At 39.0% G+C, this 12942-nt stretch overlaps 1 protein-coding gene and 1 pseudogene across 2 annotated transcripts; one reads left to right on the plus strand and one right to left on the minus strand.

The window, feature by feature from the left end:
• The first annotated feature begins 110 nt into the window (after positions 1 to 110).
• Positions 111 to 6584, plus strand: LOC125214638 (uncharacterized). 2 transcript variants are annotated; one of them, XM_048115747.2, is made up of 22 exons: positions 114 to 314; positions 583 to 1046; positions 1429 to 1658; positions 1746 to 1802; positions 1953 to 2087; positions 2228 to 2346; positions 2436 to 2747; positions 2849 to 2936; positions 3020 to 3125; positions 3225 to 3335; positions 3440 to 3603; positions 3691 to 3811; positions 3900 to 4124; positions 4201 to 4391; positions 4503 to 4670; positions 4745 to 4850; positions 4979 to 5104; positions 5197 to 5358; positions 5427 to 5627; positions 5745 to 5939; positions 6016 to 6087; positions 6177 to 6584. In XM_048115747.2, the coding sequence occupies exons 2-22, from the start codon at positions 594 to 596 to the stop codon at positions 6327 to 6329; spliced, it is 3495 nt and encodes a 1164-aa protein (XP_047971704.2). In that variant the 5' UTR covers positions 114 to 314; positions 583 to 593; the 3' UTR covers positions 6330 to 6584. The 2 variants fall into 2 exon arrangements, with proteins under 2 accessions (XP_047971703.2, XP_047971704.2); XM_048115746.2 differs by having other exon boundaries at positions 111 to 314; positions 3020 to 3335.
• On the minus strand, positions 6461 to 7432 carry LOC125214639 (mitochondrial uncoupling protein 5 pseudogene; annotated as a pseudogene).
• Positions 7433 to 12942: the final 5510 nt, after the last annotated feature.

Here is a 12942-nt window from a genome sequence, read left to right on the forward strand (position 1 = left end):
TGACTAAATTTATGCTCAAATTTTAAATTTTAATGAATCGAGCCCAAGCTTATTAGATTACTCTACTAAGAGACTGACCGTTGCAAAAGATTTAAACTTTCATAAACATTCCCATTAAAAATCGCTTTTCCATTTATTAATAACGTCTTCTTTTTGCCGTTGCTAAAAACAAGATTTTTGAAAATCCCTCAATTTTATCCCCCTTTTTTTGTTTATTAATGAAACTGCTTCATAGAATTTCAAAATTGAGCTGAACCAAAACACAGAGCTTCTTCAACAGTAGACACAGAAACTTGCTCTCTTCAATTCATATTGTAAGTTGGTATTTATGGTGATATTCGGTTTGCATTTGGAAAATGGATTTACCAATTAGTAGTTGCTAATATCCTAATCTGAGTTCAATCTTGAATTTCCTCTCTGGCTGTTGCCTGTTACTTGTCTGACAAAATGCCTTTGTTTTTAAGCAAAATTTTGTTGTTTCTAAAAGTTTTGTATAAATTTGTATGATTGTTAGTTAAATTGTGCAGTTTTTGGGTTATGATTGCATCATTAATCTTGAATTTGGTATGTTTGGATAAGTAGTTTACAGGGAAATGACCAAACACAAGCTTCATTCTGATTCAATGGGGCTGAGGTACCGCGGCAATAGCCTCGGGCTGCCCTCGGTTTCCAAGTTTCGCAGTGGACATATGCCCTCTGTTGGCCGTATGATTGAGAGCCTCTCGGATTCGGACATGGACACCTCTGATTCCGAGGGCGGGGGCTATGGCGCTCGCGACTCCCCCGAGGCATCGCCTCAGGATGATAAATTGGCCGGTGGTGGTGCAAGACAAAATGGTTTTGCCAATGCACCGGGGAATTATTATGATAGAGTCGGGCACCGTGGCTCTGCTTATGATGAGTCGTCTGAATCTGTCGCTAGCTCGGAAGTGAATTCCACGCCGGACACCACTAGTAGCAACAGCGTCTCAGTGGAGAAACGATACAATGCAGGGGCTGATCCGTCTAGCACCAGTGTGCAGCCAAATAGGCAAACCTTGAGACAGGTTTATAGAATCTTGTTTGGTGTTTCGAGTTTATTTGGAAAGATATAAAAGTTTCTTCTAATTTAATTCATAACAATTTCGGATTGAAGCCACAAATGCCTGTATTTTTGAGTTGCTTATAGATTTAATTCATTGAAATTCTATTCAATAAATCGGAAGAATTATAAATTTCCAAAATAAAATACCGCAAATAGAGCCATTGCGACACCCATCAATGGAGTCGTTCCCCACCCGGGAGCTACTATACCATATTCCGAATTCAATGGTTTTAATAAACTCCCTACAGTATTTAAGTGTTCAATTCTGCTTTATTTTGGAAATGATCATTATTTCTCCTGTGATTAATTATGTTATGAATCTTTTTACTATGTGCTTCCTTTAGGGCTCGAACAATGTGAATGAGCAGGATAAGTTCTCTGATGACGATACTCCAAGTGCACCTCCGCTAGCTGGGTCGTTTCAGCATCAAAGTCGAGTTTCTAAAGACCTTCCGGCTGTTAGCGCTGATGATAATCCTTGCTTAGGAACATCTGCAGTCGAGATTGAATCGGACAAGTACAAGGGCTCATTACCAGGTGCTGCAGAAGTTGAAACTTCTAAAGTGCCTGCTAGGTAAATCTTATGCCTTCCACAATTGCATGCGTAGGATATTACATAAAAACTTTCAAGATTTAGAACTAAAAGAGGAACATTTTTCAGGAGTGCAGCTGTATCTTCTCGTCCTTTAAGTGGCCGATATCCTACATTTCATGCAAGGTAATCTTGCTAGTAAATATTGTAATAGGCACGTCCGGATTCTTTATGCCTGGTGAACTTGAAAGATCTTGAAGTTTATAGTTCTCATTTAGCTTCTTTTCGTGATAGCAGATCTTCTAATACTTGTTAATTCATCTAAATCCGATGCAGTGGTCTGGGCAACTGGTATGCTGTTTTATCTTATGATGCATCTGTCCGGCTATGCCTTCACTCGTGGGCGAGGGGCTGTATGGAAGCTCCTCCCTTTTTGGAAAATGAATGTTCGCTGCTGAGGGATGCATTTGGGTGAGATAATCTCCTGATTTTGTTTATAAATTTCTGCTGCATATGCTGATTATATTAGCTTCCAAAGCATATCTTGGTTTCTTTTACACAGAAGTATGATATTTAAAATGTTACATTAAGTTTCCTTGTTAAACTTGCAGGTTGAGAAATATATTATTACAATCAGAGGAAGAGCTGATGAGGAAAGATCCTTCTGAACTTGTGGGTGAAGGCGCTTTTGTAAAGTCTAAGAAAACCATCGGGAAGATTAAAGTTCAAGGTCTATATGTGGTTTTGCAAGAAAATTGTTCTCTGCTTCTTGTGCATGGTGTGTATTTAACTTTACAAACTTTTTCTATTATTTTTCAGTTCGTAAAGTGAAGATGGGGATGGAGCAACCCACTGGTTGCACGTTTACATCTTTAAAGTCTTCATCCATGGTGAAGCTGGAAACGTTTCAGCAAAGGTTATCAAATGTGAAATCGGTTGTGTCATCCGAGACAAGGGCATTGCGGACACAAAATATAACCCCGGTTGTCAATTTAAACGGCTCTTTATTGCATAAAAGAGTTGCACACGTAATTGTTGGGACTCGTAGGTACTTGAGAGAAGTACCCAAGCTCATCAAAATCGGCTTTAATGCTTGGCGTAGAAGTGCTGCAACTTATGAACTGGTACAAGGTATGCAGGTTTCTTACATTCATTCATATATCAACTATGGAGTATTGTTTCTCATCCAATCTAACTTCTACTCGGATTGCAAATCTTATTTTTAATTGCAGAATCATATTCTTGTTTGTTGAGATTAAAAAGTTCGCCCGAAGAGGACGCATTGAGAATGCAACCGGGATCTGGTGAAACTCGTGTCTTGTATGTTTTGTTTCTCACTTTCCGTCTATTTCTTATGTTTGGCAGTTCACGTATGAGTGAATTTTACTGCTCTTGATGTGCAGTTTGCCAGATGGATTTGGAGATGATCTGATAATTGAAGTCCAAGATTCAAAGGGAAAGTATTGTGGACATGCTCTTGTTCAGGTGGCTGACATTGCTGATGAATCGGTACTGTATCTTGACCTCGTGTTTGGTTTGCTGTTGTTTCTGAAACAGATCTGTTTGTGTGTCTGGAGGGGTCAAGTTTTTCTGCTTGCTTTGATGCAGGGGGAGAAGCATCGTCAGTGTATTATATCTCGGGAACCAGAGCATGAACAAGTTGGGAAAATACAGTTACACATCAACTATTCAACCACTGCAGATGAAAATAGTTACAAGGTATATGCAGATGTTTTATGTTTCATGCTTAACGCCTATTTTGTTCAAAATCAAGATTCCATCCTTCGGCAAGAGTAGCATCACTAACTATGTGTTATGTCCAGTGCACATCTGTAGCAGAAACTATCGTTTACGACTGTGTTTTGGAGACTGCGATGAAAGTCCAACAGTTTCAGCAACGAAACTTGTTACTACATGGTTCGTGGAAATGGTTGGTGGATGAATTTGCATCTTATTTTGGCGTTTCCGATGCATATACAAAGCTCAGGTATCATAAATGTGCATTACTGGTTACCTGGAACGGCTATCTATGTTTCGACAACTGTTAAACGATTCTTGCTTTTCTATCGTTTAGATACCTTTCATACGTTATGGATGTCGCCACACCAACAGCAGATTGTCTTGACTTGGTGCACGACTTTCTGCTGCCCGTGGTAATCAAAGGCAAAAGTAAGCACACACTGAGTCACCAAGAGGTAGGTCGTTATGTAGCAAGTTGTCGTTTTGTTATTATTTTTAGTTTGTTGGTTATATCTAGTTGAATGTCTTTACTGTTTTACTCAGGTCCGTCTTCTGGGAGAAGTTTCGGATCAAATTGAGCAGATACTCACTCTGGTCTTCGAGAATTACAAGTCACTTGACGAATCATTGCCGTCGGGTATAAAAGATGTATTCGGACCTGCCACAGGAGTAGCTGCACCTGCGCTTGATCCGGCTTTGAAGCTCTACAAAATGTTGCACGACATTCTTTCACCTGAGGTGCAGTTAAAGCTGTGCAGATATTTCCAGGTGAGAAGGCGCCTGAGCTCAAACTGTCGTCTCTTAACCTTTCCCTTTTGACAATAACTATGATATTTCTCTGCAGAATGCTACGAGAAAAAGGTCAAGGAGGCACTTGTCAGAAACTGATGAGTTCATTTCGACCAATAACGAAAATATTTTATTGGATCCCGTGGCCGTCTCCACAGCATATAAGAAAATGAAAACACTTTGCTTGAATATCCGCAATGAGATCCTAACAGACATTGAACTCCATAAGCAGGATCTTCTTCCTAGGTGAGAATTAGAGGCTAAATGTTTCTAATTTGTGTTTCTTCAAACTATTAATTGATATACTTTTACGTACCTCTCAACTCCTATGCTCACTGCTTCTGGCTTTCTCGGCAGTTTTATAGATCTTCCAAACCTTTCATCATCAATATATAGCACCGAACTCTACAGCAGATTAAAAGAGTTCCTCGTTTCTTGCCCTCCTTCCGGTCCTTCGCCTCCGGTTGCAGAACTTGTGGTAGCTACGGCCGATTTCCAAAGGGATCTTTCTTTGTGGAATATTAGGTAACTGGTTGGTGGTTGATTATGTTGCTTACTGTGAGAGTTTTGATCTCATTTTTGTTACAACTTTCTTGCAGTTATATCAAAGGAGGGGTTGATGCTAAAGAGTTGTTTCATGTGTACATAACCATTTGGATCCAAGATAAACGTCTTGCTTTACTCGATTTATGCAAACTCGACAGGGTAACATTTCTTTTTATTTATTTCATCGTCGGATCTGTCCAGTATTTACAAAGCTGTGCTTTCATTAGGAATTTTGGTGGTGAATCTTGAAATCTCAACTATAACTGAAAACTGATGTGATAATGCAGGCAAAGTCCGCCTCCTTTCCGACAACTCCATTCATCGATGATATCTATGGCCGGATAAAGGAGACCCTGACCGAATATGATGTGATTATCAGTCGCTGGCCAGAATATACTTTTGCTTTGGAAACTGTATAGTGACCGTTCCTACCTTTTTCTCGGGATTGTTTATTGCTTCTCAGTTTTTCTTTCTGTACTTATGTTCGATTGTTTGCTTTGGATAGGCCATAGCGGATGTTGAGAAGATGGTGGTCGAGACCTTGGAGAAGCAGTATGCTGACGTCCTATCTTTATTGAAAGAAAACACGAATAATAAGCGATTTGGTCTCAAATATGTCCAGAAATTCACAAAGGGAAATTCTCCACCTTATGTTGTTACTGCTGAGGTAAAGTGATCTTTGTTTCTTGCATTTTCTTTTATCATTCCAAATAAAACTAACACGTCGTCTCTCAGTTGGGCATCCTTCTGAACTCGATGAAAAGGATGCTGGACAGTCTGCGTCCCCAGATAGAAGCGCAGTTGAAGCAGTGGGGCTCGTGTATGCCTGAAGTCGGGAATATGATCCCCGGAGAGAAACTGAGCGAGATTACAGTAATGATAAGGTCCAAATTCAGAGCTTACGCACAAGCTGTTGTAGATAAGCTCGTTGAAAATGTACGTATTTTCCAGTAACTTGAATATCATCTTGTTTATGAGTGAGCTGCATAACATACAAGAATACAGTAGTGAATGCATTTTATGATCTGATGTGGTTATATACTTGATGAACAGACGAAGCTGCACAATGTGACGAAGCTGAAGAAAATAATTCAAGACGCTAAGGAAAATGTGATAGAGTCTGATTTGAGGCAGAGGATGCAGCCTTTGAAGGAGATGCTGACTAATACAATCAATCAGTTGCACAGCGTGCTTGAAGCTCAAGTGTTTGTGATGGTCTGTCGTGGTTTCTGGGATCGAATGGGACAGGTCGAAATTCTGTCAGATAAGATTATCGAATTTTAATGTTATTGAGTCCACAATCTAACGGGAATCTTGAATGCAGGACGTCTTGAAGTTTCTAGAAGGCAAGAAGGAGAACCGGTCATGTTCCAAAGCCTCGCGAGTCGCAGTAAATGTACGTTGTTTGCAATGCCAAAGCCCTTGTAAAGTGCGTTTCTTTCGAATGAGCTCAGCGTTTACTTGATTCCCTTTTGAAAATCTCAGGTTCTAGACGACGCGTTTGCATCACAGATGCAGCAATTGATGGGCAACGCACTGCTGGAGAAGGACTTGGAGCCCCCGCGGTGCATTCTTGAAGTGCGGTCAATGCTCTGCAAAGATTTGACGAACAACAAGAGAGACAACTACTACTATTAGAGACGAGGGGCTTGAACGTGACTGGATCTGCTCGTTGCACGGCGGATTTGAGGTAACTGGAGAAGTAGGAATAGCAGAGAGCAGAACTTGGTTTGATGAAAAATTAATGTTCAAATTAATTTGAAGAGGGAAAGAAAAAGGCCAATAGCTCATGGCCATCAGCACTATAAACAATACATGTATTCATAAGTCGTGAATTTTTTGTATTCAAAACATGTTTCCTCGTAAATAAAGAATCAAAGAATTGTGATTCCACATTTTCATAACTAACTAATTTCAGAGATCTTTGAATAATTTGCGAACTTGTTCTAAGGTGACGAATAGAACAACGGTGAAAGGGCCCTGCCTCGAAACGGTGGGAATGAATCCTTTGTAAAGCGCCAAAGGCCCCTCTGCCTTAACCATCTTCACAGCGCAGTCCATCGCGCCGCTGTATGGGGCCGCCTTCCCGGCCTCCACCTTCATGTTCATCACCCGCGTCTTCACCACATCCACGGGGTTGGACGCCACGTCGGCGGGAGGCGGCCGTCGGCCTGCATCCGGACCATGGCCACGTCGGCGGGGTTCCCGACGGCGGCGCCGACGCCGCCGGCGATGAGTCCGGCGGCGATTTTTCTGGCGAGGGGGAGGGTGTTGGTGTCGGGATCGGTCCATTTGGTCTTGAGGATTTCGTAGAGGCCCCATTCGGGTGGTGGAGTAGAGGGTCTGGCGGAGGACGGTGGCGGAGACGCCGGAGAAGAGACCCTTGGCGCCGTCGTGCTTGATGATACTAAGACCGACGGAGATGGGGCCCACACGAGGTGGTTGGAGGGCGGATAGAGATTGATGAATGGGGGCGGCGGTGGCGATGGCCTCTCCCTGAAGCTGCATCCTCACCTTTATGAGATCAAGTGGGTGAGTGCTGCATCCGGCTACTATCGAAGCCGCTCCTCCTTCTGCGAATCCCTTCAAACCCATAACTTTAGCTGTTTTTTTATCGATGATGAGGAAGTAATCAATGAAGATTACCCACAAATGAAAATAATTGTATTAGAATTGAGAGGTAAGGTGTAAGAGTAAGGAATATTTAAGGAGATGAGATGGTGAGTGATTGGAGTGAGCATGAGTACGATTTATATAGTCCATGAAATTAGGGAGAGAGAGAAGTTGATACGAAAGAAAGAATTGAAGGTGGCCAACCAACTAATACGCGGCCTATTTAGTGAACTTTTCAAACTTTCTTACCTAGGAAAGGGAGATGGACGTTTGACTTTCTTGACTTATTCTTCTTGAAATTGCATTATTTTGGCCTCAATTTATATTTGACTTCAGTGTTTTGCACATGATTATTGAGTTTTAATTATTATTTTAAAACTCTTTGGTCAACATTATCATCATATCATTATTCATTAACACCAACATGGAAATTGTCCGCGATAGAGGGTTTGACATGCATAAACGAGTAATATACAAATCTTCGATTTTAAATCTAATGAACTGAACTCAATTACAAGACGAAATCAGACTATTGATAATTTTCAATTCATGAACAGTGCAAATATGTGCTATTCAATCAATCTCCTAAACAATTCACTATAACAACATTTTGGTTCATTCATGAACTAAAACGTCTTTATAGTAAATTAAATTTGAATTTTGTAGCTATGCATTTAAGTAGTGTTTGCTCTATATCACTACTCATTATGTATACTATTCCATGAGTCCTATAAATATAATTTCTGTATCCCTCATACACTAGATAGTGTAATCCTCCTCATATATTGAATGCATTAATCCTTTCATAGATACATACATCAACATACATACATAAAGGACACTAAAATTACTAACAATGATACTCCTCCGTTCCACTTTAAGAGTCTCATTTGAGTTCGATACGAGTTTTAAAAAAATATAAAGTAAAGTTGGTGAAACAAGATAGTGAAATTTGATCTCACTTTTATATATTATGTTTATAATAGAATGTGAGTGCAAAAAGGATAGTGGAATGTGGGGCATATTACCATTTATGAAATATTCCAAACCGAACTCCTAAAGTGGGACGGAGGGTGTACTTTTTTAGTACTCTCTCCGTCCCACTAGAAATGAAACATCATCATGAGATTTTATATAGTGTTGTTTTGTAAATTAATAAAGAGAAATAAATAATGGAATTTAGAGAGTATTTCATTGTTCTTCTTCATCCAGCTATAACGCGGCTATTTGGTGAACTTTGCATAGCGGCCCTTTGGCTTTCTTGACTTCTTCTCAAAATTGCATTGTTTGACCTCTATTTTCACTTTGACTTCAATTTTTGTATGATTATTTAATTAAAAATATATAAAAGTTAAAAATAGATCTCTAAAATTCTAAAACAAATTTCCTTTCAGTCTTATACAATATCATTAATAGTTTAATTGAACTTTTAAAATCTAACTTTGGTCTAGTACCTTTACACAAAAAACATACTCCATTTGATCCTACACATCCTACACATTAAGTGTTTTACATTCTAGTTCTCGACAACATATTTTGGTCCATATTTAATTCATTAATCAGATCAAAATACAGTTAATCATTTATTTTTTTTGGAACTATAAATATAGTCTAAAACATATTATCTAAGACCAGAAACTTACACACTTAGCGGAGTATATATTATGACCAAAAGTTTTTTTAGATACATTTACTTAGACAAGTTTCGAAGAAATTGATGTTTAAAGGTAAAAATGAAGAGAGAAAAGTAGTAGAGAGAATAAATAAAAGAGAAAAAGAGAGTAATGTACTAGAGATAATAATGTCTTCCCAAAAAGAGAAGGACTCAACTAACCTGAGATAATCCGAAAAGGAATATGATTCAACTACATTCGGACGGAGTGAGGAGTTTAAAACTTTTTGATCAACATCATCACTATGCATTAAGACCAACAAAGGAGTAGCCTACAAATGCTTGAGATAGCTATAGATGGGTAAATATACAAATCATTTGTTTTGATAGTGAGCATTAACTTAACAACGAGATGAAACTAAAACTATGATAATCTTCAATTCATGAACGGTGCAAATTTGTGCTATTCAATCAATCTCCTTATCAAATCACCTTCGTGGTCATTCACTGAATTTTACTTGTGATTAAAGGATCATGACTAATCTTATTTTTTTTTAGTTGCATTTTATTTAAAAGATCTATATGTGACAATGTATTTTGATTCGTATACATAATAACAATATTAGATAGTATCTCATAATTAACCATTTCACCTTCACCCCTATGAATATTTTAATTCTAGAATTGTCATTTTGTCTTATCCCATATTGTATTTCTAACTAATTGAACGTCACATATATACATTAATTAGTTGGTAAATATAAAATATTGTGTTAAAATGTTGAAGTTGTATCAAGAGACAAGAGGTGAAGCCTAAAAGTGGGTAACCAATATTACACCTTATATTCAACTTCTGAAAGATTATTATGTTATACATGTTGTACAGATTGAAGGAGACACAATTGAGTGAATGTTTATTATTATGCTTACTATTCCAAGATTCGTGTCTGCACATATAATTTGTGTCCCCTCATACATTGGATAGTTCCGTGCCATATTTGAATGAAATAGTTCTTATACATACATACATACATGTAATAATAGACACTAGAATCAAAGTCTTGTGTATACATATAATTTGTGTCCCCTCATACATTGGATCGTATAATTTCATGCCATAATTGAATGAAAGAATACTTACATACGTACATACATGAACACTAGAATCAATATGATTGATACTTTGTAGTATTCCTATTGTTCTTCTAATTCCTAATTAAATCTATGGAATTGTCTTTTTTTAGGAACAAGGAACAACAGTGGATTGATTAAAAGTATTTAATGATACATAAAGGTGTTACGAGATAGAATATGTACTAATATATTGTTTGAGCGACGAACACATGCAACTACCACATCACGTTTTTGTAGTAGTAAATGTTGACATTCCGATATGACGACTAATAAGGCTAATTTCATGCATTGGTTATGGGGTTAAATTCAACGAATTTCTGGGTCTAACACAACTTCTAAGGCAAGTGTGTAGAGGAAATCGCCAGATCTAGGAAGGAAGGAAGAAAATCACCTAGTGAAGGAGTTTGGCGAGAAAGTGAGCAGAAAAGGAAAAAATTCCCACACGGAGGAGATTGCTAGATGGAGGGCAAAGAAGGGAATTCAAGAAGATTCTAGAAGATCACCTCCACGTCTATAAATAAAGAGCACGCAACACACATGGAGAAGGATCTCACTCACTCACAGTTTGCTCTTAGCTCATTTTCACACACTTCTACACACACTTGGGGGATATCGGAAATTCATGGGGTTGGGGTTCGTTTTCTGAGTTGCTGTTGTGTACCACCGTCTCCACGTGAGGCGAAGAAACAATTTACTGCTTTTGTTTTAATTTCTGCTATGAATTTCCCCGACTCTTCGTTGTTCGAAGCTCGGCGTTTACCTCGTTGAATTCTAAATTGTTTAGCTATGGAAGTTTATGATCTGTTTTCATTTTATATTTGCATTGATTGTTGCTTTGCTTTGGATGCTTTTCGCAGTTGATTTGTTTTGTTGAAGTTGGATTGTGTTGGAATTGTAGTTAATCGGTTGGATTTGGTTAGATCGGAGTGATGGAGATGAAATTTGCTATGGTTTGTTGTGGATGGCTTGGATCCGGAGCAGATGAAGCATCCGATGTTAGATCTGTTGAATCCTGCATGGTTATGGGTTTTTTTTAGTTATTGCTTCTAGTATACTTCGTCTAGCTATTGTAGATCTGAGTTTTTTCCGGTGATCTGTGTTTTTTCCGACGTTCAAATCATCATGTTCTGTTTCAATCTGGGTTGTTGCTCTGTTTTATTCGTGCTCATGCTTGAATCAGTTGAAGATATGAAGATGGATGTTAGTTAAATTCATAGCTAGTTATTTGCAGCTTTTCATTCGTGCCTTTGCTGTTATTGGAAATGGTCCCCACGGCCTGTTCTTCATCTGTCTAGTCATTTTAGGAAAGTTATTCACTAGGTCTGATAAATTTCGTCGCTGAAGTGTATCTCTGTTTTCGTCATGCCTGCTTTCGTTATGTTTTCCTTTTCCTAGGTCTAGCTGTTATAATAGATCACTTGCACTTCCCGAGTCTAGTAGTTAAGTTCTCAACCCAAATTTGCGTGGCAGCAGTCAAACCAGTCCAAAATCCTCTTAACTCTCAATTGCGTCCTATCTGTCTATGTGGGTTCGACCCTTACTTCTCTATGCTAGTTATAGTGTAGTGGGTTGATGTATTATTTTCTTTGACAGTAGGCTGAAGGTAAGTCCAACGACCGTGATCTTCTGGTTATTGAGTTCCTAGATCTTGCAGTCTAGTAACTCTCCTTGACCTGAGGATTATGAATTAATTGATATGTAATGTGCTCTCAGTCCCGACCTATCAACGACTCTGTACTCGGACCAGTCGGGCAATGTGTTCATAATGTAGAAGACTAACCCTTGTGCATCTGTGTATATATTAAGGGAATGACGCCCTTAACCTAACGCTTGACGGTATGTTTAAAAATGGCGCATCTCCATCGGGCCGCTGCGGCCTGCCCTTGGTTCTGAACCTGTTCCTGCACACGTAAAAGTCAGCGACCGCAGTGGATTTTGCAGCGGCCGATGGAATTAAAATTTTAATAATTATTTTTTTTATGTGCACGGTGCACGAAAAATAAGGAAAAAATAGGAAATTGCAAAAATCGAAAATAAACAAATAAAGAAAAACACGTTGGGTTGCCTCACAACAAACGCTTTTGTTTTATGCCGTTAGCTCGACGTGAGGTGACCCAACTAAGTGGGTGGACTGACGACCCTTGTCTTGCACACCACAAATGGAACCAACTTGTTGTACACCTTCTTCCACCATTTGCATTTGTACTTTCCACTCGCGATTTTGATGACGTATACTTCGGAGTCTATGAGATGCAAGGGCTTCTTCTTCCTCGTAGTCTTTTCCTGCAAAGGAGTATGTAGAAGCTTAGGCTTATTCTTGCTGCCAACATGAGGTGTAGGAGTAATTATAAAAATAGAAGGTTTAGAAGTATCTTCCCCTTCTAATGGCTTGAAAGGTTTGGACTTGTCACTCATCATGATCATCCTACATTCCTCTTCCCTCTTTGCTCGTTACGCCTCTTCATCCTTGAGCATTGCACTCTTGATGTGGTAAGTGGATTTGCTATGATTGTCACTTGTAGTGATTTCACCTCTACCTATATCAATAAGAGCTTTGCAAGTGGCTAGAAAATTTCTACCAAGAATTAGGGTACTTGTTTGTCTACTTTCATATCAAGAACAAAGAAGTCAGTAGGGAATATGAAATCATCTACCTTTACCAAAACATCCTCAGTTACCCCCACTGTCTTGACTGCAGTATTATCGGCCAGCCTTAAAATCTCCCCGACGTCTTGAGTGGACCGATGTTTAGCTTCTCGTAATACTTCAGTGGCATGATGTTTATACTCGCTCCCAAGTCGCAGAGAGCTTTATCTACCTTACCTTCTCTAATAGAACACCTAATGTTGAACTGGTCGGAGTCCCTTTCCTTCACGACCCTCTCCTTTTGTA

This window comes from Salvia hispanica, chromosome 3, assembly GCF_029641045.1.
Source record: "Salvia hispanica isolate PSC_SH4W2 chromosome 3, Shi_PSC_v1, whole genome shotgun sequence".
NCBI lineage: Eukaryota > Viridiplantae > Streptophyta > Magnoliopsida > Lamiales > Lamiaceae > Salvia > Salvia hispanica.